Source organism: Plecotus auritus (assembly GCF_963455305.1).
Source record: "Plecotus auritus genome assembly, chromosome: 3".
Classification (NCBI taxonomy): Eukaryota; Metazoa; Chordata; class Mammalia; order Chiroptera; family Vespertilionidae; genus Plecotus; species Plecotus auritus.
In genome coordinates, this window is record NC_137772.1 from 203,902,241 (window position 1) to 203,927,926 (window position 25,686).

General features: G+C 40.5%; 1 protein-coding gene and 2 pseudogenes across 3 annotated transcripts; 2 read left to right on the forward strand and 1 right to left on the reverse strand.

Moving 5' to 3' along the window:
* Positions 1-213: 213 nt before the first annotated feature.
* OLR1 (oxidized low density lipoprotein receptor 1) lies at positions 214-8,753 on the forward strand (the record flags this gene model as incomplete). Its single annotated transcript, XM_080660766.1, has 6 exons — positions 214-355; positions 1,957-2,058; positions 3,740-3,985; positions 7,821-7,960; positions 8,248-8,363; positions 8,603-8,753. The coding sequence occupies 6 exons, from the start codon at positions 214-216 to the stop codon at positions 8,751-8,753; spliced, it is 897 nt and encodes a 298-aa protein (XP_080516892.1).
* Positions 8,754-11,529: 2,776 nt separating this feature from the next.
* LOC308244308 (four and a half LIM domains protein 1-like) lies at positions 11,530-12,706 on the reverse strand (annotated as a pseudogene). The gene is made up of 2 exons: positions 12,544-12,706; positions 11,530-12,419 (listed from the first exon to the last, which is right to left on the reverse strand). The product of its transcript is annotated as a four and a half LIM domains protein 1-like (transcript).
* Positions 12,707-23,344: 10,638 nt separating this feature from the next.
* On the forward strand, positions 23,345-23,827 carry LOC308244309 (translationally-controlled tumor protein-like; annotated as a pseudogene). The gene has a single exon. The product of its transcript is annotated as a translationally-controlled tumor protein-like (transcript).
* The last annotated feature ends 1,859 nt before the right edge of the window (positions 23,828-25,686 follow it).

Here is a 25,686-nt window from a genome sequence, read left to right on the forward strand (position 1 = left end):
GATGGCCCCACCCCCAACCCAGTCACAGACACTCCTTGTGACTGTTCAAACCCGTAGGCTTGGCCTCTGCTGCATTCTCCTTTGCAAATGTCAAGCTGCAGGGTGTGGCAATCAGGGCTCCTGAGGGTGGGGCAGGCTATATCACCTTAAGGAAGAGTTTTTCCTTTTCCTGAGCTTCAGCTATTGGGAGCAGCCAGCTTCTCTCAGGAAAAAATGGCCCTCTCGGGTTGGGAGCCTATAACCGAAGGCAGCACTCCCGACTGCTGCTTTTCCATGTCTTCCCCCGGTGCTTCCCACTCCACCCTCTCCTTAGTCACCTCCAGTCCACGCCGCAGTCCCTGCACCAAAGCATTGGGTGAGTAGCTACAAATGAAAACTCCTATGCTCTGGGGGGAGGTTGGGGGGGTGGGCAATGGGGGGAGACAGAAACTGAGGTTTTCTCTAGGACTGGTTCCAGTCTATGGGCTCTGGACTCCGCTGCAGCCAACAGCCCTCCCGCCTTTCACGGCTGGATGTTACATGGGCTGCTGGTCTTGGGTGTGGTGCTCCGAGCTGTGGAGCCCAAACTGGGTTCTGGGCCTCTGTCATCAAAGGGAAAAGACCCTCCAGAAGTGATCCTTCCTCACGCTTGGCCTACCGCAGGGCAGCTGGGGCAGCCCCTCTCAAGACTTCGCCCTTCCTGCTGGTCTCCAGGTGTTTTCTGTCTCCTCCTCAGCTGGACCTCAGTTGGTAATTCCAGGTGTTATGTCCCTCACTTTAGCTTTATTTCCAGTCTGGCCCTTGGAGGAGGTACAAGAAAGGTCTGCCTATCCATGATTCTCTTCTCTCTCATTGATGTTTTTATCTCTCTCCCTTGCCCTTCCTCTCTCTGAAATGAATTTTTAAAAATGTATTTAAAAAAAAGGGGGTCTGCCTATTTGGCTGCCATTTTCTCTCCTCTCTCACGTAATCCAGAAATGCTTTTGACACATAAGAGAACTCTGTGAATATATTTGATCATTGATTGATTGATTTATATCATTACATTTTTACACTGGATAAAGACCTAAGTTGGGATCTTAGTGTCTGTGTGATCTTAGCAAGTCACTAAACTTTTCAGTTCCTTATTTGCATATATAAGGTAACATCAGTGCCTTATTTATTTATCTCACATGATGAGAAGTCCAAATACATTATATGAGATATTTTCCTGCTGAACCAAAATATCTGTGCTTTTTTTAGTGGTAGAACGCATAATTAGTCGTACACAACTATGAGTTACATGATTTTGCTTCTATATTAGTAGTGAATATTTTTCTTATAACAATAGGGCCACAGCTGGTATAAATATAGAACATGGCATTAATATGAGTCAAATGAATATAGAGGTTTCATTTCTAGTTTTCTTTGCCCAGTAATCTCAGTTCCAAGATGTACTTTTAATGAAGAGTTGAATAGCACAAAATTATGTTGTAATTCTTTGAGATGATACCAGTTAATTGACTAAAACTTATTTGCTTAACATCAGATATTCATATATATATTATGTTATTATAAAACACACTGTGTGTGTGTATGTGTGTGTGTGTGTGCGCGCGCGTGTGCGTGCACACACTGATTTGGTCTACATTGAAAACAAGTTGATCCAACCAAGCTGGACTGAGAATTTCATTGTCAGGGGGAATATACAAAGTATAAGCTTTAGAATCAGATACTTATAGTCAAATATCTGGTATTGAATCCTGGATCATCAATTGTGTCAGTTGTGTGGCAGTGACTAAGTTATTTAAGCTCTTTAATTATCCATATGTTTCATCTGTAAATATGGATAATGCATTATTTGCAGAGTCTTTGGGAAGACTAAAAATAAGTAATGCAAAGTACCAGGTATACCAGTAGACAAGATCCAAAGAATGGTTTGATTACTTGTCTCCATCTGTTTTTTTGTTTTTCTGATTCTATTCTCTGTCATTCTAGGTCTTCGTTGTCTTTCTTCTCAATGGTGGTGCCCTGTGGCTGTGACGCTGGGGATCCTTTGTCTGAGTTTACTGGTGACCATCATAATGCTGACAGTGCAATGTAAGTGCCGACACAAGTGATGGAGGGAAAAGATGAGAATTTATAAACATGGTTTGTAAATTGGTTTCAGAATACCTATAAACAACCTTGCCTTAGATATATTTTAAGCAAACTGTTTTTAGAATGAGTGGGAAGATGAATGGGTATATTGTGCTAGTCTCTCAAATTGTGGCATGGAATGAAGATTATGAATTGTAGGTTTTTGTTTTGATTAATTTTCATAACTTTATGGATAGAGCCTACATAAATCCTAATACAATGAGAATGAAAATAATTTGAAGTTAATTATCCACAAGATCATCTGAGAGACCCAAAATTAAAAGAAACCTCATTTAGCTCATGCTGAGTTTTAATAGAGATGATTAAATACCAATTTAAAGCTAAGAACCGGAAACAAAATTTTAATAAGTACATTTTAATAAAATACTTCACATTTATTGTATGGATATTTTGGAAAGAGGTTATTTCGGGGGAAAAGAAATGAAAGAAGAATGAAAGTGGCCAAGAAGGAAAGAAAATCATGTCGAGTACCCACCTCATCCGCCTGTGTATTGAGATTGTAGATCTGAGTTATTTCGGCTGTCTACCAGCCGTGGGCAAACTACGGCCCGCAGGCCGGATCCGGCCTATTCGGCTGTTCTATCCGGCCCCCGGAGCCGAAAGAGCGGAGGGTTCTCTTGCTCTCCCCTCTGCTCCTTTACTTTGAATTTATATTAGTTCACACAAACACTCCATCCATGTTTTTGTTCCGGCCCTCCGGTCCAGTTTAAGAACCCATTGTGGCCCTCGAGTCAAAAAGTTTGCCCACCCCTGGTAGAGCCAGGTATTAAGGCTTTTCAAGTGCTATTTGTTTTCCAATTGTTGTTTATGGTCACAACCATTTATTTTTCAATTGATGTAACACTAGGGCCTTTCCTGATGATGGGAGAAGTATCTTTGACCAGTGGTGGTGATTGGAAGAGTCTTACTCTGAGGCTCTGATTACTTTGCAACAAGCTCAAACTTGGCCTGAAAGGCAAGGAGACTGCTTTGTACTGAATCATCAAGCTTCTAGAACTGAGATATTTGGCCCTTAACATACTTTTGCCTGCTTGATTTCACAACTTTTATTGCATCTCCACCCTTCCTAAAATATGCTTTGGCAAAAAAAAAAAAAAAAAAAAATGTTTGAGACTCTTGTGACACAGCCACTTAAAATAGTCTGGCAGGAAGGTTTCTCAAAAAAGGGTATCATAGTTCTTGAATAAAATCAGGAAGTCTGAAAATGTAGAAAGAGATGACAGAGGAATGAAGACACAAATATAGTAAATGATTAATGACTTTCCTACTAATAGTCATTAATTCTGGCTGGTAACTATTTGTAGATTGTCTACATTTTATTAGTGCCATTGATACTTGGGATTGCTTTTAACTTGTGTGTAACTCTCAGTAACAAGTAAAACCTTGATAATTTTTTTAATCACAAGTGTCTGTGACAGTTCCTGATATAAAAAAAATATTCTAGGAATATCAAAGAACTTTCAAATCCATAATGTTTGAGTAAATTTTGGTCATTCTCCAGCAATTTATCTGCTTTCAAAATAAATTACTTGGTTTAGTTCTTTGATTTCTTAAATATCCAGTGGAGGGACTTTTATTGGGGATTAGAAATGAAGTCTTTCTTAATCCAGCTATAATTTAGTATCCCAGGTGACTGATCTTCTAAAGCAACAGCAAGCAAACCTTACTCACCAGGAAAATGTACTGGAGGGACAGAGTTTAGCCCAGAAACAGGAGGAAAAAGCTTCCCTTGAATTACAGAGGAAACTCAAGGAAATGAATGCAAACCTTACCCAGGAGTTGGATGAGCAATCCACAAAACAAATGGAACTTCTTCACCGGAACCTGAATCTCCAAGAAGCTCTGAAAAAAGCAGCAAATTTTTCAGGTATGAGGTTGGAAGCTCCTCTAATTAATCTTAACTCTCTTTTGGAAAAGCCTCTAGGCACAAAATTGGCATATTGATATGTGTATCATCTATATATATAAAAGCCTAAGTGAGTGGCCACCCATTTGACCATCTGCTTGGTAGCTAGGATGCGCACTGACCAACAGGGCAGACGATCAACATAGGAGCAGAAACCACAGGCATGGAAACATGGAACAGACTGATGAATCTCAGAGGGATGGGGGGAGGCAGGAGGGCAGGAAGAGATTAATCAAAGATCTTCTATGCATACTAGAGGCCTGGTGCCTGGCCTGCACCCTCTCAATCCAGGACCCCTAGGGAGAGCCAGTTTTGGCCCGATCCCCACAGGCCAGGCTGAGGTGCACCGGGCCTCTAGTTATTTACATAATGTTATAACTTTATTTCATAATGTTCTACACCAGAAGTTCTCTAATTCTGTCATCCCCTCCTTATCCTCCCTCAAATTCTTGAGATATCTGATTTCATTAAGCACACTTTTGGTGAGTTTAAATTTGTTTTCCTTTTAAGAGTCTTCTCCCATTTTAAAATTCTAGTGCTGAGATTTTTCTGGAAGAATCCTTCTTCCCTTACTCCTTGCCACAGATTCTTATCTGCTTTCATTCCAATGTATCTCAGTCATTTATTTTTTTTCCTAAACAATGTCCTTTGTCCCTGGAACTCTTACCTCTGCATTAGCTTTGTTCTATGGAAAATTTTCTTAAAAAAGTATACTACATCAATCTAAATTGAATCAATGAAGATAGACTGGCTTGGAAGTGTTGGGTAGATACTTCAAATTAGACAAAAATATAATGGGCCCAGGAAGTTAGTTTATATGAGAAAAATTGAATTGATCTCAGCTATATAATGGACTCAGACTCTAGGAGGCAGGTAGAAATAGTAGCATCTATAAGAAGGAGATGACAATGTGAACTCAGGTTGTTACAGAAATTATCTGATTTATTTCGCCTTCCTATAATATGTAATTAAGTCAGGCATATGCTTTTAGTCAGAAGGAGAGTTAGAGGGTGTGAAATGAAGTATGTTTCAGGCATTGAATGAGTCCTACTCTAAGCATTAATGGCTACCACTAGTAAAAAGAGATATCTCCAGTTCTTGCTTGTATAGCTCAGTTAATCTTAACCATGAGACTTCTTTGGATATTAAGTAATAACAGTCCACAGATAACCACAGATTTCTTTATGTTATAGATGAAAACTTGAAACCCAGGTAAGTTAAATGATAATAATAATAACTCATTTTGTATAAAGTTTTTCAGTTTATTAATCCCTTTAACATTTATAAGATTATTTAATTTTGTTAAAAATATATTTTTATTGATTTCAGAGAGGAAGGGAGAGGGAGAGAGAGATAGAAACATCAATGATGAGAGAGAATCATTGAGCAGTTGCCCCCTGCAACCTCCTGGGGATCAGGTCCACAACTCAGGCATGTGCCCTGACTGGGAAAGAAACCATGACTTCCTGGTTCATAGATTGATGCTCAACCACTGAGCAACACTGGCCAGGCTATAAGGTTATTTAAACTTCCAAAATCAGCAGAAATTTTTAGACAAAATTAGCTTTTGTCAAACATATTTAATCTCTTTAAGAAGGGAGTTATCGAGGAAATAAAAGAATATCCCATGTCAAAGAAGACTTAAAGGAAGAAGGCTAGTATATTAAGGATACAAATCATTATATAAGCAGACATAGCTACATTCCAACCAAAGATTTATTTCACAGGTGGATCTGTAAAAACAGTTTGTTTTTATCAGTTGCATGGGATTAAATTTACATCAGACCACGCAGAGCCATCTCCCAGAGATGCCAGTCATGGATAACTAATTTTCTATCCTTCTCTCCCTCTCATTTCCTCTCTCTGAAATCAATTTTAAAAACCTTATTTAAAAAATATATCCAGCCCTAACCAGTTTGGCTCAGTGGATAGAGCGTCAGCCTGCAGACTCAAGGGTCCCAGGTTCGATTCCGGTCAAAGGCATGTACCTCAGTTGCGGGCACATCCCCAGTAGGGAGTGTGCAGGATGCTGCTGATCGATGTTTCTCTCTCATCGATGTTTCTAACTCTCCATCCCTCTCCCTTCCTCTCTGTAAAAAATCAATAAAATATATTAAAAATATAAAAAATTAAAAAATAAATCCATAAACATATACACATTGGCAAATATTGCCTATTGCCTAAGTCCTCAGTTGAGGTTTTTGCACTATGAGGATTTTGCAACTGAAAACTCCCTGTTTTCTGAAATCTTACTGAAATTAAGATGCTCACTTTATGTCAATATATTGTTCTCCCTAGAACATCTTTACTTTTAATTTTTATATAAAGTGAAACTCTTTTATTTTTAAATATATTTTTATTGATTTCAGAGAGGGAGAGAGAAATAGAAACATCAATGAGGAGGGAGAATCATTGATCGGTTGCCTTCTGCATGCCCCACACTGGGGATAGAGCCTGCAACCCAGGCATGTGCCCTGGACCAGAATCAAACCCAGGGCCCTTCAATCTGCAAGCTGACGATCTACCCACTGAGACAATCCAGCTAGGGCTAGAACATCTTTATTTAATAGAAATATAGTGTTGTCACATATACAATATTAAATATTCTAGTACCACACTTAAAAATTAAGATGAAACATAAAATTAATTTTAATAACATTTTATTTTACCCAATATATTCGATATAGTTCTTATTTTTTAATTTAATTTTAAGCATTTTATTTTATTTTTTATTTTTACTTTTTTAAATATATTTTTATTGATTTCAGAGAGGAAGGTAGAGAAGGAAAGAGAGATAGAAATATCAATGATGAGAGAGAATCATTGATTGACTGCCTCCTGCACACCCTCTACTGGTTATCGAGCACGCAAACCGGCATGTGCCCTTGACCTGAATGGAACCCTGGACCCTTCAGTCCACAGGCTGACACTCCATCCACTGAACCAAACCAGCTAGGGCTGAAATAGTTTTTGAACACTAGACAGTATAAAAATTATTAATGGGATATTTCATATGATTTTTTCATACTAAATTTTCAAAATCATGCCTGTGTTTTACACTAATAGCATATCTTAAAGCAGACAATTCAAGTACTTAAGAGCCACGTATGGGCTACTACATATACAGCATGTGTCTTAAATAAGGGGGCATGGTATTTAAGCCTAAACCCACAATTCAAAGACATGAAATTTTAAAATACATAAGCATAACTTTTAATAGCAGAATGACTATTAAGTATTCCTTTCCCTAATGTTCACTTCCATTATTCCAAACTTAACTTTAAAAAAGTAGAGCAGATTCTAAAATTACATCACAGCCCAAGCTTTGCTTTTTAGCCCGCCTTACTTCTAGTTTAGTTTACTAAAATCAGAATGCTTTTTCTTTTACTTCAAAAAAGTGAGGTATTTGCCAAAACCGGTTTGGCTCAGTGGAAGAGCGTCAGCCTGGGGACTGAAAGGTCCCAGGTTCGATTCCGGTCAAGGGCATGTAACTTGGTTGCGGGCACATCCCCAGTAGGAGGTGTGCAAGAGGCAGCTGATCGATGTTTCTCTCTCATCGATGTTTCTGACTATCTATCACTCTTCCTTCCTCTCTGTAAAAAATCAATAAAATATATTTTAAAAAAATTAAAAAAAAGTGAGGTATTTGCAGAGTCTGGGTATAATCTATGAAGAGATAGTATGAATTCTGAGGGGAGACTTGATTTAAGAATTATAGGAAAACATGTTTTTGAAGAATTGTGGAAATATTTTTCTCAGGCATAACTCTACTGATTAGATATTCTACGCTTCCTAGGTCCTTGTCCCCAAGACTGGCTCTGGCATGAAAAAAACTGTTACCAATTTTCCTCTAGTTCATTTAATTGGGAAACAAGCCGGGGGAACTGCTTGTCTTTGGATGCCCAGATGCTGATAATTAATAGCACATATGATCTGGTGAGTTTTTATGGCTGTGTATTAAGGTGGTGTATTGGTTCAGAGGGAAATAAATCAGGGTTAGGCCCTGGGTGGAGGAGCCCTTGTTGAGAATGAGAATACCTATGTACTAACCTAGCCATGAATTCCATATATGACCTTTGATGGACAGGTTATAGGTTTCAGTAAACCTTTCTGTAAAATCATCGAGAAGATGTCAAAGATCTCCTTTGGTTCTTTAGTTTTGTGAATCTGTAAAACAACCACACTGAACTCCAACATCAACTCAGAAATGTTGCTCCCCACAGGAATTCGTCAAACAACTAACTGCTCATTCCAATGCCCCATTCTGGACGGGGTTAACTAAGAGGAAACCAAGCTCCTCGTGGCTCTGGGAGGATGGCTCTCCTCTGATGCCCAACGTGTAAGTTCTCCCTTCTTTGCTGAACCCACTAGTGAAGTTACCGCAGCATTCCACACAATGTGCTCTTCTTGCCAGAGAGAAGCTTGGGGGTTTCTGAGAGTCTCCTCTCACAGGGGGACCTACCCTTCTCTGGAGTTTTCCCTCCCCCTTTCATTATAGATTTGAAACTTTGAGACAAGACTGCATTCCTGCCACAAGGTGGCAGTAATCTACTTTTTCTTTTGTGTCCCCACCTACAGGTTTAGATTTAGATTGAGGGGAGCTCTTTCCCAGAAGAATCCTTCAGACACCTGTGTGTATATACAAAGTGGAGCCGTTTTTGTTGAGGACTGCATTTTAACTGCATACAGTATATGTCAGAAGAAGGCGACTTTGCTGAGAGCACAGTGAATTTGAAGGCTCCGGAAGAAAGGGAGGAGCCCATCTTTGCATTCTCTTCTGGAATTTAAGCTATTCTTCCTCACTTGGTTGCAAACTGTGAGAGCCCGGAGAACAGGTATTAGCTGACTCTAGAGCTCTTCACAGAAAGTGGGCTCCAGCTGCCTGATACCTTTATAACAAACGTTTTGACTCCATCTCCGTCTACATTTTTTCACCTAGCTTGTCCGAAGCCTCCCAACCAGCCTTTGGACCCTCTTCTTTTTTTATTTTAAAGTTTTGCTCCTCTCCAAACCTTGGGAACCCTCTCTACCTCAGGGCCATCATCCCCTCGCCCCCCTAAAACTGCATAGAAGATAGAACAGAAAAGAGTTGCCCAACGGCAGAGAGAGGGCAACAAGGGGGAAGCACGCATGGGAAACAGCATGAAGAAACAGAAAAGGGGAAAGGTCATACTGGAATCCAGAAACGCATGTTCTCAATGTTAAAAGTGACCATTTGTTGGTCTTTGAAATCGTGGTCTCTCTTCAGACTCTCTTGCTTACACACAAATACACACACACACACACACACACACACACACACACACCATATCTTCACATTAGAAAGTAATTAGAAATTGGGTGGTCTTTTCTGTGACCTCGTCTACAATTAAGTATCAGTTCCTGAATTAGTTTATTAGTTTATTTCTTCATCTTTTCTCTACCAAAGGATAGCTTAATACCCTTAATCTGTATTTGTTAGATTCACTAGTAGGATGGCTCAGAGGGGAAAATAGTTGATTTTTTTTTCACTAAAGTACATACCTTTTATTGATAAACACTTCTTAATTCTGTTATACTATGCTATAATGCAGAAACATACAGAACCAAAAACGAATGACAATCAATTGTAAAACAAACTGAGCCAGGTATGGAAATATCACTGAACAGAAACAAATGTAATTAGAAATATATCTTCTATTTTCAGTGTTTTTACTACTTTCTCCCACAGTTCAGCCTTTTCATCCTATGACACATAATCTAGCACCAATCTTATTTAAAAAAAAATCTCTATCATTCCTAGGAAAATAAGAGACATTTTCTTTTATTAACAGATTCATAATAAACTGAACATATATAAAGTGCACAATTGCCGGGGTCTTTCTCAGCATCTACTAGGATTCAGGAATCTGGAAAAGGGGCAGTGCATAAATGAATGAAGAGGCTAGAGAAGAAATATGAATTTGGAAGGCATTGGGGGGCGGGGGGGAGGAAGCCAGACAGAAACTTAGTTCTAGTGACTAAGCTCCCCGAATGTCCAGATCCCTAGCTTTTTTTTATTAACACATTTTGCCCTAAAGCAAATCAGATATACATATCAAAGGTAAGATTTGGTAAACAGTAAAAGATTATCAGGTTGGGGAACTACCCTCAGCTGTCTGGCAGCAGGCAATAATATATGCAGATCTTCAGCCCTGCTGAAGCCCCAAGTTCCATCAACCTTTTGATGAACTTCTTGCACCTATGACCTGCTGGAATTAGCCTCCAGCACACCATAAGTTTTCTTTATTTATATGCTACTTTTATTTCTGTAAGGATATACTGAAATGTTAGATGATATTAGCTAATGACAAAATGTAGAAATGAGGCATCAGCTTCTCTAACCATAGCTACAAGAATATTAATATGTATTGTCATTACAAGTTCACTTTGATATCATCTCATTCTATTATATAATATAACAACTAGATAGAAAACAGTAAGTAGGTGATCTGGCATCTCAGGTAAGCAATACATGGAAATCTGCCTTTGAGGACGGTGACCTCCCCACTCGCCCAAAAATCGAGCTAAGCTCTTGAAGAACAGTCCTAAGAATCACAAGAGACATTGGTGAGCCTCTTTAACAAATCAACAAAAGAACAGCAACTACTATGTTACAAGGGATTCAACTTGCCGCTGTTTGGAAATGTCACATCCATGTGAATGACAGTCCTGATGCCTGCTCAGCTACCCTTCTAGAGATTTGTGGCTACTTCTATAGGATGATTTCAAACTGCAGGAACATTTGAGGCGGCTAAAGTATGTTCATGCAAGTCTCCAAACCCATAATCTTGTTGGTATTAATTAAAACAAAATATTATGAATTAAAAAACACACCCAACAGCTGGGTTAGTTTTGTTAAGCTTTCAGAAGTATTCACAGTGCCGATGTTCCTCTGAAACAGGCTGGTTCTCTCAGATCTGCCTACACGTTCCACATACCTGCATGTTCCACATCAAGGCACAGGATCTTGTTGTCCTTGGACCTAAAAGTTCAAATGCTAACTTTCTAGAAATTCGTATTAGTCGATCAAAAGCACAAAAGAACAGAAGGAAGGTTTTGATGAGGAAGTTAAACCATGCATTTCAGTAAATTCTCTTTCTGCTCACAGAACACAGGGTGAGCAGCGAGTCGATGGCACGGTGGGTCCCAGCTGAGTCACGAAGGGCATCGCAGTGGGGGCTTTATTTCTTAGGCTTGTTGCTTATATCCCTAAGCGGCTAACTGGTTAGCACTTTTCTGCTCTGTGATAAACATGCAGAAGAGTCCATCTCAGTGTTCATTTTTTAATGCAGCCATTGCAAAATTAACTTCGCTGCGGAGTCGGTTTTGCTAAATTCTAGAATGACCATTGTGCCCTTATTTGAGTAACACTGTAAAATGGGAGAAAAGACAGGAACAACTTCGAAGAGGTGAAAGGCCGCTCTTTCCCTGTGGATGGTATAGGGCAGAGGGTGAGGACACAAATAACAAGACTCAGTTCCATTTTACAGGACAGGAGCCCCTGTCACTTTACAGCTTTGGGCACCGTCATGACAATACACATGCTCCTGATGGAAAACAAAGGCTTGTTGGCCAGAGTCACGGAGGATTTTTTTTTTTTTTTGCAGTGGAAGCAGTAGTCGTGCCAGGATTGTCCTTCATAGGCCACCACACTGGAGCCTTTACCAAACCCAGTGGTGGGGTTCTTGCATCCAGCACACTTCTTGGCCACAAAGTTCTTATAGCGATCCAGGCAGTAATGCCAGTCCTCCACAGCGGGGAAACGCTGCCCGGCCAGCTTCTTAGAGCAGGTAACACGGAGCACTAGGCACGCCAGGGCTGATCCTGGTAAGTGAGTCCTCCAGATGTGATGGCCTTATTGCACTACACGCAATGCTTGGCGAGTTTGGACTCGTGGCAAGTCGCGCAGTAGAAGTCCTCCCCTTTCGGGAAGAAGCTTCCAGAGCCGATGACTTGCTTGCTGCTACTGCAGGTGAAGCCGTCTTTGTGCCAGACGGTCCCCTTGTGCTCCCCATTCTGATCTCCTGCCCCAAGTGGCTTGAAGCAGCCCTTGCACTTGGGGGAGGCCTCCCGAGTGGTGCCCTGGTTGCACAGGATCTTGTTGTCCTTGGACCTAAAAGTTTCGCTGGCCAAGGGGTGCAGGCACTGGGCACCGTGGAAGCAGGTGCGGGCAGCGGTTCCATAGGGCACTCCTTGGAGTCCACACCGATGGGCGGGCGGCATTCCACCCAGGTGTTGGCGCACAACTTGTCAAAGCACTTGAGGCAGCGGTGGTGGCCATCCTTCTCCACGCCCTTCTTCCCCGGCAGGGGGTCCCTGCTGCAGCGGCGGTCACACTTCTCAGCCCTGGTGCCCACCTTGTACCTGGAGGGACCTCACACGGGGTGTGTGGACAAGGGGATGTATCTGGCAAGGACTGGATATGGTTGTCAAGTTCCAATGTGCCTACCATGGCGGAACTACAACTTCAAACTGGAACTCCAACATTAACACATTACATAAGCTTGGAACAGGTGCTTGACCGCTTTGAGCCTCTTTTTCCTCTGCCTGGGGATGCTCGGCAGCGGCAGCGCAGTGTTCCTGGCGGAGACCAAAGCCCGGCGGCGGCAGCAGCGGCGGCGGCGGTGGCGGACTGAGCCCCCGCAGCCAGACCCAATCCATAAGCTTTTACACATGTAAACATGTTCCCTTGAAATCAGGAGAGTGAACATACCCATCTTCCCTAAAGTTCACCATGCTCCTCCCCAGTATTTCCTCCCCAGACAACTACCAATCCATTTCAGTTTGCATTTGGTAGTATTTTATATGAATGAAATAATAGTGTGATTTTTTTTTCTTTTATTTATTTATTTTTTGCATAGCTTCTTTCACTTAGCTTAATTATTTTGAGATTCATCTATCTTGTGGTTTATATCAATTTTTCATTCCTTTTTAAATAATGAGTAACATTATTCTGTTGTACGGCTAGACCACAAACTGTTTATCCTTTTACATGTTGACACCATTGAGTTCTTGCAAAGAACTATTACAAATAAAGCTGCTATGAACATGTGTGTACAAGTCTTTGTATGGACATAAGATTTCTCTTCTCTTGAGTAATGTCTGGATTATTCGTTAGATCTATGTTTAGCTACTTAAGAAACTGCCACACCGTTTTCCAAAGTTGTGCCATTTTACATTCCTACCAGCTGTGTACAGATGTTCCAAGTCCACCTCATCATTGGGTACACTTGGAATGTTAGTCTTGTCATTTTAACCATTCTTATAGGTATGCAATAATATATTATTGTAGTTTTCATATGCATTTTCTAAATGAAAAATGATTTTGAGCATCTTATATGCTTATTTATTATATTTTCTTGGATAAAGTCAACTATACATTTTTTGAGAATTTTTATTTGTTATTTGTTTTCTTATAATTGAGTTTTGAAAGCTCTTCGTACTCTAAATAAAAGTCCTTTATCAGAAATTGTCTTGATAATTTTTTTTCAGTTTATGACTTGTTTTTCTGTTCTCTGAGTAGTATACTCAGAAAATCAGAAGTGTTTGATTTTAATAAAGCCCATGTTCATGTTTCTTTTGTTGTTTCTAAAAGTTTGTTACCTAACTTAAACTCATAGAAATATTCTCCTGCCTGCCAGCATGGCTCAGTGGTTGAGCATTGACCTACGAGCCAGGAGTTCACGGTTCAATTCTCAGAGCACATGCCTGAGTTGCAGGCTCCATCCCCAGTGCAGGGTGTGCAGGATTCTCTCTCAGCTGTTCAGTGATTCTCTCTCATTATTGGTGTTTCTCTCTCTCCCTCTCCCTTCCTCTCTGATAGCAATAAAAATATATTTTTAAAAAGAAATATTCTCCTATGCTTTCTTCTAGAAAGTTTATAGTTTCAGATTGTACATAGAAATCTATGACATATTTTGGGTTAATTTGTGAATTATGTATCAAAGTTTGTTTTTTGCTTAAATATATTCAATTATTTTAGCAACATTTGCTGAAAAGATTAATTGTTCTTCACTATATTGCCTTTGCACTTTGTCAACAGTTATCCATATATATATATATATATACTTTGGTCTATTTCTGGACTCTGTTCTGTTCCATTGATTTACTTGTATATTTTTGCACTACCGTGCTATCTTGAAGACTGTAGTTTTATAGATATCTTGAAATAACATAGTGATAGTCCTTCAATTTTTTTTAAATTTGTTTTAAATTATCTATGTCTTTGCATTTCCATGTTACATTTTTAAGTCTTTATTGTTTAAAGTATTACATATGTCTCCTTTTTCCCCCATTGACCTCTCCTCAGCCACTCCCACCCCCCAGCACATGCCCTCACCCCGCTAGTGCCTGTGTCCATGCGTTATGCTTATCTGCATGCATACAAGTCCTTTGGTTGATCTCTTACCCTTTCCCCTCATCTTTCCCTGCCTTCCCTGTCTTCCCTGCCTTCCCTCTGAGGTTTGATGGTCTGTTAGATGCTTCTCTGTCTTTAGGTCTATTTCTGTTCATTAGTTTATGTTGGTCATTATATTCCACAAATGAGTGAGATCATGTGATATTTATCTTTCCCCAACTGGCTTATATCACATAGAATAATGCTCTCCAGGTACATCCATGCTGTTGCAAATGGTAAGAGTTTTTTCTTTTTTATAGCAGCTTAGTATTCCACTGTGTATATGTACCACAGCTTTTTAAACCACTCACCTGCTGATGGCCACTTTGGCTGTTTCCAAATCTTAGATATTGTAAATTGTGCTGCTATGAACATAGGGGTTCCTATATGTTAATATGCTGTTGGTATTTTAATTTTCTGATTGGTGTTTCTGATTTCTTGGGATTTATTCTTAGAAGTGGTATTACTGGGTCAAATGGGAGTTCCATTTTTAATTTTTTTAGGAAACTCCATACTGTTCTCCACAGTGGCTGCACCAGTCTGCATTCCCACCAGCAGTGCACGAGGGTTCCTTTTTCTTCAGATTCTCTTCAGCACTTGTCCTTTGTTGAATGGTTGATGATAGCCATTCTGACAGATGTGAAATGGTATCTTATTGTCATTTTGATTTGCATCTCTCAGATGATTAGTAACTTAAGCATGTTTTCATATGTCTCTTGGCCTTCTGTATGTCCTCTTTTGAAAGTGTCTATTTAGGTCCTTGGCTCATTTTTTTGATTGGGTTGTTTATCTTCCTTTTATTAAGATGTATGAGTTCCCTATAAATTTTGGAGATTAGACCCTTATTGGATATAACATTGGCAAATGTGTTCTCCCATGCAGTGGGCTTTCTTGTTGTTTTGTTGATGGTTTATTTTGCTGTGCAGAAACTTTTTATTTTGATGTAGTCGCATTTGTTTATTTTCTCCTTAGTTTCCATTGTCCTAGGAGTTGTGTCAGTATAGATATTGCTATGACATATGTCTGATATTTTGCTGACTAAGGATTCTCCTAAGATTTTTATGGTTTCCTATCTTATGTTTAAGTCCTTTATCCATTTTGAGTTTATTTTTGTGTATGGTGTAAGTTGGTAGTCTAGTTTCATTTTTTTTCATCATGTATCTGTCCAATTTTCCCAGCACCATTTATTGAAGAGACTGTCTTGACTCCACTGTATGCTCTTGCCTTCCTTGTCAAATGTAAATTGACTAGAGGCCCAGTGCAGGAATTCATGCATGGGTAGGGTCTGACTGGCCCAGCCCCAGTTGGGGCAGATCAGGGCTGGGCCTGTCAGGAGGAGATGGCAGGAGGTTGGCCAGCCGGCCCACCCTGATCCGGGCTGGGTCAGGGCCAGGCTGGCTGGGGGGAGGCGGGCGATTGGCCGGTGGGCCCCACCCCTGATTGGGGTTGAGGAGCCAATTGGGGGCGGAGCCAGCCATGGGGAGGGGCTGTGGACTGATCAGGGTGGTGGTGGTCCATTGGGGATGAGGGTGGCTGGGGGGAGGGGCTGCAGGAGTATGGCCAGCCAGTCCCGCCTCTTATTGTGATGGGAGTGCAATTAGGAGTGGGGTCTGCCAGGGAGAGGGGCTGTGGACTGATTAGAGTGTTGGAAACCCATTGGGGGGTGGGGCCAGCTTGAGGGAGGGGCTGTGGGCCTATCGTGGTGGATCCGCCGATCAGGCAGGCCGGCCAGGGGGAGGAGCCGCAGGAAGCTGGCCGGCTGGCCCCACTCCCTGATCAGGCCAAGTTTATTCCTAAGTATCTTATTTTTTTTGTTGCATTGATAAATATGATTGGTTTTTTTAGTTTCTCTTTCTGTGAGTTCATTATTGGTGTATAAAAAAGTCATAGATTTCTGGGTGTTGCTATTGTATCCTGCTACATTGAGCTGGAAGGATCCCTGGAAAAAATTCTAGTCCAACACTGGAAGATGATTTTTTTTGCCTCTGTGTCTAGTTTAGTTTCTACTTCTAAGTTGATGACAACGCTTTTTTATTTTATTTTTTATTTTTAATATATATATATATATTGATTTCAGAGAGAAAAGGAGAGGGAGAGAGAGAGAGATAGAAACACAATGATGAGGATTAAGCCCACAACCCAGGTGAAACTCAGGCACAAGCCCTGACTGGGAATTTAACTGTGACTTCCTGTTTCATGGGTCAATGCTCAACCACTGAACCACACCAGCTGGGAAATTCCATTAAAATATCTGAACTTTACATCATAATATTCCCAAATATATCTTCTTTGCACCTACATTTACTCCCCAAATCCTCTCAACCTTCACCCTTCCATGATCATTCATCCTCATCCTATGGTGTACAAGGTCTTAACATGTGTAGAATGCTATGAACCAAAAATTGATGGGCCACTGCTTTCCTGGGAGCAATTCTTTTAATTGAGAGAGGAGTAAGTTTTTATAAGCATTTGTACAGCTGGGAAACTCAGAATTCTAAGTAGGAGTACTAGCCATCTGACTTGTACCTGGACCATAAGAAAATCGAAGTGGCTTTGAAATTATTAAATTGGTCCTTAACCAAAATGCTTCATGTTATATTCCAGTGAATGGTTATATGTTTCACCTCTTTCCTAATTCTTTTATTGTGTTAAGAGAAAAACTGACAGATAATTTACAATTCTACTCTTGGAAAGTGAAAAAACAATAGCAATATAATTTAAGTTTAATAAAGCATCCTGTAAAACTGACAGCAGGCATCTACCTCAATTGATTCATAAACATCAAATCATCTGCCTTTGCCCTGGCTGGTTTGGCTCAGTGGATAGAGCGTTGGCCTGCAGACTGAAAGGTCCCAGGTTCAATTCCAGCCAAGGGCATGTGCTGGGGTTGTGGGCTCGATCCCCAGTAGCGGGCATGCAGGAGGCAGCCGATCAGTGATTCTCTCTCATCATTGATTTTTCTATCTCTCTCTACCTCTCCCTTCTTCTCTGAAATCAATAAAGAAATATATATTTTAAAAAAAATCATCTGCCTTTGTTAAGCTCTTTTGTGAGATATGTTTAAATAGCATTACATTTTTTAAAAATAGATTTTTATTGATTTCAGAGAGGAAGGGAGAAGGAAAGAGAGAGAATCATTGATCGGCTGCTTCCTGCATGCTCCACACTGGGGATCAAGCCCACAACTGGGCTTGTGCCCTGCCGGGGAATTGAACCCTGACCTCCTGGTTCATAGGTTGACACTCAACCACTGAGCCACACTGGTCAGATGATGGCATTACATTTTTTATTTATTTACAGCAAATCCCAAATATTTTAAAAACACTAAATAAGAAACTTTTTCTAAATATTAAGCATGTATGTTGTATTTTGAAAATGATGTAGGATTCCTAATATAAAATTCTTAAATACCTGCTTATAGTAATGAGTGGCATAACAATGTTTCAGTCAACCATGAACCATGGTGGTTCCATCCTATCTAATAAAAGAGTAATATGCAAATTGACCGTCACTCCAACACACAAGATGGCTGCCCCCATGTGGACACAAGAGGGCCGCCACAAGATGGCCAGCAGGGGAGGGCAGTTGGGAGGGACCAGGCCTGCAGGGGAGGGCAGTTAGGGGTGACCAGGCCTGCAGGGGAGGGCAGTTAGGGGTGACCAGGCCTGCAGGGGAGGGCAGTTAGGACTGATCAGGTCTGCAGGGGAGGGCAGTTAGGGGTGACCAGGCCTGCAGGGGTGGGCAGTTATGGGCAAACAGGCTGGCAGGGGAGCAGTTAAGCATCAATCAGGCTGGCAGGGGAGTGGTTAGGGGGTGATCAGGCTGGCAGGCAGAAGTGGTTAGGGGCAATCAGGAAGGCAGGCAGGCAAGCAGTTGGGAGCCAGCAGTCCTGGATTGTGAGAGGGGTCCCAGATTGGAGAGGGTGCAGGCTCGGCTGCGGGACACAATCCCCCATGCACGAATTTCGTGCACCGGGCCTCTAGTAAGATTATAATAAACTAAAAAATTCCTATCACTTAGTAACATCATGGCCATCATAATGTTGTGCAATGCATTACTCACATGTTTGTGGTGGTGCTGGTATAAACAAACCTACTAGGCTGCCAGTTGTATAAAATCACATACAATTGTGTATAATACATAATATTTGATAATGATAACTAGGTTGCTGTTTATGAATTTACTATACAATACTTTTTATCATTATTTTAGAGTAAATTTTTTCTACTTATTGTAAAACAGTAGGACATGTTATACTGCTAGCAACAGCATACATCTTGTGTTTACTGTGTCTCCTGATTGCATAATTTCCTCTTGTGCTTGATTTAATCTCATGTTGTTTTTTTTATTGTGGCTCCTACGCATACAAAATCCACTGCTGATCTTGCCAGTAAGAAGCCACATCAAGTGATGATCTGAAAATAAAACTAGAACTACAAAAGTGGAAAATCTGTGATGGTTTTTGCTCACCAATTAGGCTATGATCTTGAAGAACTAGAACAAAGTGACAGACACTGTTAGAACATCAGCTTTATTGAAGGTAATCAGGCTAATAAAAAAATTTGAGAAAGGCCTATATAAGCTATGGAGAAACTTCTAATGATCTGGATTGAAGATCAGGCACAGAAGTGTATCCCTCTCAGTACTATGATAATCACAGCCAAAGCAAAGAGTTTGTGATGTTGAAAGCAAAGGCTGGACCCACCTCCGATGTTGAATTTCCTGCTATCTCTGGGTGATTTAAACAATTCAAGAATCATTATTTATTACACTAGATGCCCAGTGCACGAATTCATGCACCAGTGGGGTCCCTCAGCCTGGCCTGTGGGATCAGGCTGAAACCAGCTCTCTGACATCCCCCGAGGGGTCCTGGATTGCAAGAGGACACAGGCCAGGCCAAGGGACCCCACTGGTGCATGATAGGGGCCAGGGAAGGACACAGGAGGTTGAGGGCTCCAGGGTGTATCTGGCCCCTTTCGCTCAGTCCCAATCAACCAGACCCCAGCAGCAAGCTAACCTACCAGTCGGAGCATCCGCCCCGTGTTGGTCAGTGCACGTGATAGAGACTGGTTGACTGGTCAACTGGTCGACTGTCTGCTCCCTGGTGGTCAGTGCACATCATAGCAAGTGGTTGAGTGGCCTTAGCATATCGTTAGCATATTACACTTTGATTGGTTGAACAGATGACCAGACAACCAGACACTTAGCATATTAGGCTTTTATTATATAGGATAATGTGAAAGTAAGTGTTGAGTCTCCAGTTCTGATGTGAAGGCAGCTGAAGAATTTTTAGAAACTCTAGATCAACTGATTTTGGAAGAAAAGAATCTGCCAGATTAAATATTCAATATGTATAAAATGTCCCTATTCTGGAAATAGACACCTAAAAGGAGTTTCATCCATAAAGAGACCAAATCAATGCCAGATTTTAAGGCTCTTAAGGTCAGAATACCAGTCTTGCTTGGAGATAATGTTGCAAGCTACAAATTAAAACATTTGTGATCTGGCACATTGAGAACCCCAGGGCCTTGGGGCATGTTAATAAGCACACACTGCCAGTGCACTATAGGAGCAGTAAGTCATGGATGACCCAGCTCCTATTCTAAGATATCCTCTTAAATTGCTATGCCAGTGAAATGAAGTACTGTTTGGAGAAAAACATAACTTTCAAGATTCAGTTTATTGTTGATGATATTCCTTAAATCCTCCTTTTATTGGTAATCTTCATCCCAATATCAAAGTGGTGTTTCTTCCTACACCATCTCTTTGATTCAACCAATAAATCAAGGAGGTATAGCAATTTTTAAGGCTTATTACCTGAGGAGGACCTTCGTTCAGGCTATTGTTGCTACTGAGAAAGATACTGATGCAATTCTGGAAAGATTACAACATCTATGATGGCATCAAGAACCTTGTTTGGACTTGGGGTAATGTCACCAAGAAGTGTCTGAATGACATGGAAAAAGACACTCAAGAGATTCCACCATGACTTCAAAGAATTTGCCAAAGATGGGGAAGTTGCAAAAATCAACAAGGCTGAAATTGAGATGCCAAACAATTTTAACCTGGGTATGGATGAGAATGACATTGAGGTACCCCTAAAGATAGTGCCTGAGAAAATGTCTAATGAGAAGTTGTTGGAACTGGAGCAGGAATGCCTAGCTCAAAAGGCAAGAGAACATGGACTCCAACATCGAAAGGTTTTAAAACATGGACTCAACACCAAAAGGTTTCCATTATTAGAAAGAAATGTTCATGGTGCATTACCTACTTAAATCTATGACTAAAAAACCCACACATAAAAGTAAACCACCATGGACATATTTCTAAAGAGTAATGAAACCTCTTCAAGAAGAGCCTCAGGCAGGTCCTTCAAGAGGTATTCCAGAAGAAGGCATTGTTATCATAGGAGATGGCAGCTGAAGACCTTCCAGTGGGACAGGATATGGAGGTGGAAAACAGTGATATCCATGATCCTGACCCTGTGGAGGCCTAAGCTGATTTGTATGTTTGTGTTTTGCCTTTAACAAAAAAGTTAAAAAGGCTCTAGCCAGTTTGGCTCAGTGGATAGAGCATTGGCCTGTGGACTGAAGGGTCCCAGGTTTGATTCCGGTCAAGGGCACATGTCCAGGTTGCAGACTTGATCCCCAGTAGGGGGTGTGCAGAAGGCAGCCGATCAATGATTCTCTCTCATCATTGATGTTTCTATTTCTCCCTCTCCCTTCCTCTCTGAAATAAATAAAAATATATTTTTAAAAAAGTTTAAAAAGTAAAAAAAAAAAATTTAATTAACAACAGGAAAAAGCTTATAGAATGAAGATACAAAGAAAAAAATAATTTTGTACAACTGTACAATGTGTTTGTATTTTATGTTTTATCACAAAAGTAAAAAAGTTAAAAAAATTCTATAGTAAAAATTTATAGTAAGCAAAGATGAACTTATTACTGAGTAATAAAAATGATTTTAATAAATGTAGTGTAGACTACATGTACAATATTTACATAAGGTCTACAGGCATGTATGTGCACTAATGTCCTAGACCTTCACACTCACTCACCACTCACTCACTGATCCATCCATAGCAATTTCCACTCTTGTGAGCTTCATTCATGATAAGTGCCCTATACAAGTGTACCTTTTTATTTTCATTTTTTTATACCATACTTTTACCATAACTTTTCTAAGTTTAGGTATGTTTAGATACACAAGTACTTAACATCCTATACAATAAAAGGCTAACATGCAAATCCATCAAATAGCGGAACAACGGGTTGCTATGATGCGCACTGACCACCAGGGAGCACACCACTCAGCCAGAAGCCAGGTTCATGGCTGGTGAGCACAGCAGCAGTGGCGGGAGTCTCTGTCGCCTCTGCAGTAGTGCTAAGGATGTCAGACTGGGCCTAAGCCGTCAGTCGGAGTCGGACATCCCCTGAGGGCTCCTGGACTGTGAGAGGGCACAGGCCGGGCTGAAGGACCCCCCAAGTGCATGAATTTTGTGCACCAGGCCTCAAGCTGTGTTATAATTGCCTACAGTATTTACTACAGTAACATGCTATAGAGGCTTATAGTCTAGGACAGCCTTGGGCAAACTATGGCCCGCAGGCCGGATCCGGCTGTCTATCCGGTTCTCTTGCTCTCCCCTCCGCTCCTTTACTTTGAATTTATATTAGTTCACACAAACACTCCATCCATGCTTTTGTTCCGGCCCTCTGGTCCAGTTTAAGAATCCATTGTGGCCCTCGAGTCAAAAAGTTTGCCCACCCCTGGTCTAGGAGCAATAGGCTATACCTGTGGTCGGCAAACTGCGGCTCGCGAGCCACATGCGACTCTTTGGCCCCTTGAGTGTGGCTCTTCCACAAAATACCATGGCCTGGGCAAGTCTATTTTGAAGAAGTGGCATTAGAAGAAGTTTAAATTTAAAAAATTTGGCTCTCAAAAGAAATTTCAATCGTTGTACTGTTGATATTTGGCTCTGTTGACTAATGAGTTTGCCAACCACAGGGCTATACCATATAGCCTAAGTATGTAGTAGGCTATACCATCTAGGCTTGTGTAAGTGCACTCAGTGGTGTTCACACAACAGCAAAATCACCTAACGAAACATTTCTCAGAACATATCTCCATCATTAATCAACATTACTGTATATACTTCAGTAACTTACATACCAAAATAATGGTATAAGATATTTTGGTTTCTCCAAGTTATTCTAGTTTACTTTGACAAACAGATGTGCATTAGAAATTTTTCTTACTTTTTAAAAATCCATTTAACAACTCTCTATCAAATGCCTTCCTTCTTTAGTGCGAACAAGGTACTTACAGTCTAGTGTGGAGGAAGGAAATGAACAATTAAATTATCAGTTACATATACACTATTTTTTTCACTCACTTAATAATACATGCAAGTATGCCGAAACCAGTTTGGCTCAGTGGATAGAGCGTCAGCCTGCGGACTGAAGGGTCCCGGGTTCGATTCCGGTCAAGGGCATGTACCTTGGTTGCGGGCACATCCCCAGTGGGAGGTGTGCAGGAGGCAGCTGATCGATGTTTCTCTCTCATCGATGTTTCTAGCTCTCTATCACTCTCCCTTCCTCTCTGTATAAAATCAATAAAATATATTTAAAAAAAATACATGCAAGTGGTATTCTAAATGCTGGGAATTAGTAGTGAACAAGACAAGTTCCCTGCCCTCTGGAACTTATGATATGGTGGCAGAAATTAAAAATAAAATAAAGAGCTTTTCCGCCTGCTTCCCACCCCCCTCCCGCCCCCCCAGCGCCGCAGCAAGTCCTAGCCATAGCAATCAGACAAGAAGAAGAGATAAAAGGCACCCAAATTGGAAAGGAGGAAGCAAAACTTTCATTATGATCATTTTTGGGACCTCATCAGCCATGATGAGATGTTCTCCGATAGCTACAGGAAGGTCCGGGAAATCATGGATGGGCTGTGCCTGGAGGAAGAGGGGAAGAAGGTCAGTAGGACAGAAGGTAACATTGATGACTCGCTTATTGGTGGAAATGCCTCCGCTGAAGGCCCTGAGGGTGAAGATACTGAAAGCACAGTAATCACTGGTGCTGATATTGTCATGAACCATCATTTACAGGAAACCAGCTTCACAAAAGAAGCCTACAAGAAGTACATCAAAGATTATATGAAATCAATCACAGGGAAACTTGAAGAACAGAAAGAATAAAGCCTTTTATGACAGGGGCTGCAGAACAAGTCAAGCACATCCTTGCTAATTTCAAAAACTAGCAGTTCTTCATTGGTGAAAACATGAATGCAGATGGCATGGTTGCTCTTCTGGACTACCTGGAGGATGGTGTGACTCCCATGTATGATTTTCTTTAAGGATGGCTTAGAAATGGAAAAATGTTTATAAATTTGGCAATTTGGATCTATCACCTGTCATCGTAACTGGCTGCTGCTCTTCTTCCCTACACCAAGATGAGGACAAATAGGTCTGATGTTATCTTGAGCTCTTCATTTATTTTGACCTTCATTTATTCAGAGTGGAGGTATTGTTTTTAAGAAAAAAACATGTCATGTAGGTTGTCTAAAAATAAAATGCATTTAAACTCAAAAGAAATAAAATAAAATAAAGAGATATGGTAATTATTAAAGGACTCCAATGGCTTCTTATAATCAAAGATAACTCTTAACATCCACAATTCCTTAGAGATGAAGATATAGAGATACCTTTAAGCAGAGTGAACGTCACATTTTTACTATGAATCAGGTCCAGCCTGCAGAGATTCTTCAATTTTACTCACAAGTGTTATTAAAACAGTTCAACTTCCTCCAACTTGCCTTGAAATTTCTAATACAAAGCAGCAGATGGCACCACCATATCATTCACTCCTGCCTGATTTTGATAAATCTTTTTGATTAATTCATACTGACTTAGATCACACACCACAGGAAATCTATTTTCATCTTTTAGTTATCCCATTCCTCTCTTATTCACTGTACAAATATTCCAACAGAGATTTAAGACCCATCATTATTTTACTGGTGAGGAAACAAGTAGAGAAAATTAAATAACACATCTAAAGTCATTCAGTGACAGAATTAAGAACAAGGCAACATGATGCATTTATTAGATAGAACATGGACTCTGAATTTAGAAATTCTGCCAATAACAGATATTTTTTTCCCTTATGCAATTAAATGGTCCTATCTTGTGACTCCCTCTGCCCCCTCCCATTTAAAAATGAATGGAATATACCAGGTGAATTCCTTCCAAATATTTTGTAGGTTTGATTGCTTTTTTTTCTAAATAAAATTATTTATGAAATTCCCAAATATAAAACAAGCAAAATCAGAGATGCTCTAGCCGTATCAATACTGGGAAGTCTAGAGACTTTTCTGTTTGGCCTATCTTGCATCTCATTTTGCTATATTTTCCTTCCTATTAGAGATGATTTTGAGTTAAAGGGCACAGGACAAAAAGAAATATAGCAAATATATTCAATTAACCAAAACATGGATGGCTATAGAGTGACAAAAGCAAATGCAAAGAAGAAGGAGGGGCCACTGTGGGTGGAAGAAAGAAGGATAATGTCACATGTAACTTAAAGCAAACAAACAAATATACATACAAAAAACTTCCCACTTCAAAATAACACCAACCCTTCTTAGTCTACCCCTTGCTTTCCAAAGGCAATGTAAGGACAACTTGGTAAAGTACAGCATAGGAAATATAGTCAATAATATTGTAATAACTATGTAGGATGCCACGTGGGTACTGGAAATAACAGAGAGAACATGTTGTCAAGTATATGATTGTCTAATTGTTATCAGTGAGTGCAATCTGTGTCCTCATCTATTACCGATGGACGTGGAGTTTTTGTGATGTTGCAAGGAAAGGAATTTCCTGAGACTCACACGGGAGGATGAGTGATCTTTATTTCCATGGAATTAAACCACTGGGTTTCCAATGTTGCATTTTCCTATGTTCTGCCATGGAAGAAGTCCAATCTCGTCTTCAGTAGGGTAAGAATTAAGACCACTTCCCGGAGTCTTCGCTCCATACTAAAGCACAGTCCAGTCCAGCATCCTACATGTAGAGTCTGCACGGCTCTACATGCAGACTCTAGGATTACATGGCTATGGAGAGAGAACAGACAACGCATGAGGTGAGTGTGGGTCACAGAGCAAGAGCACCAAAGCACAAGAGCAGAACAAGAGGTGTAAGAGGGGCAACAGAGCGGGTGCTCTTTGTCTGGGGATTACAACCAG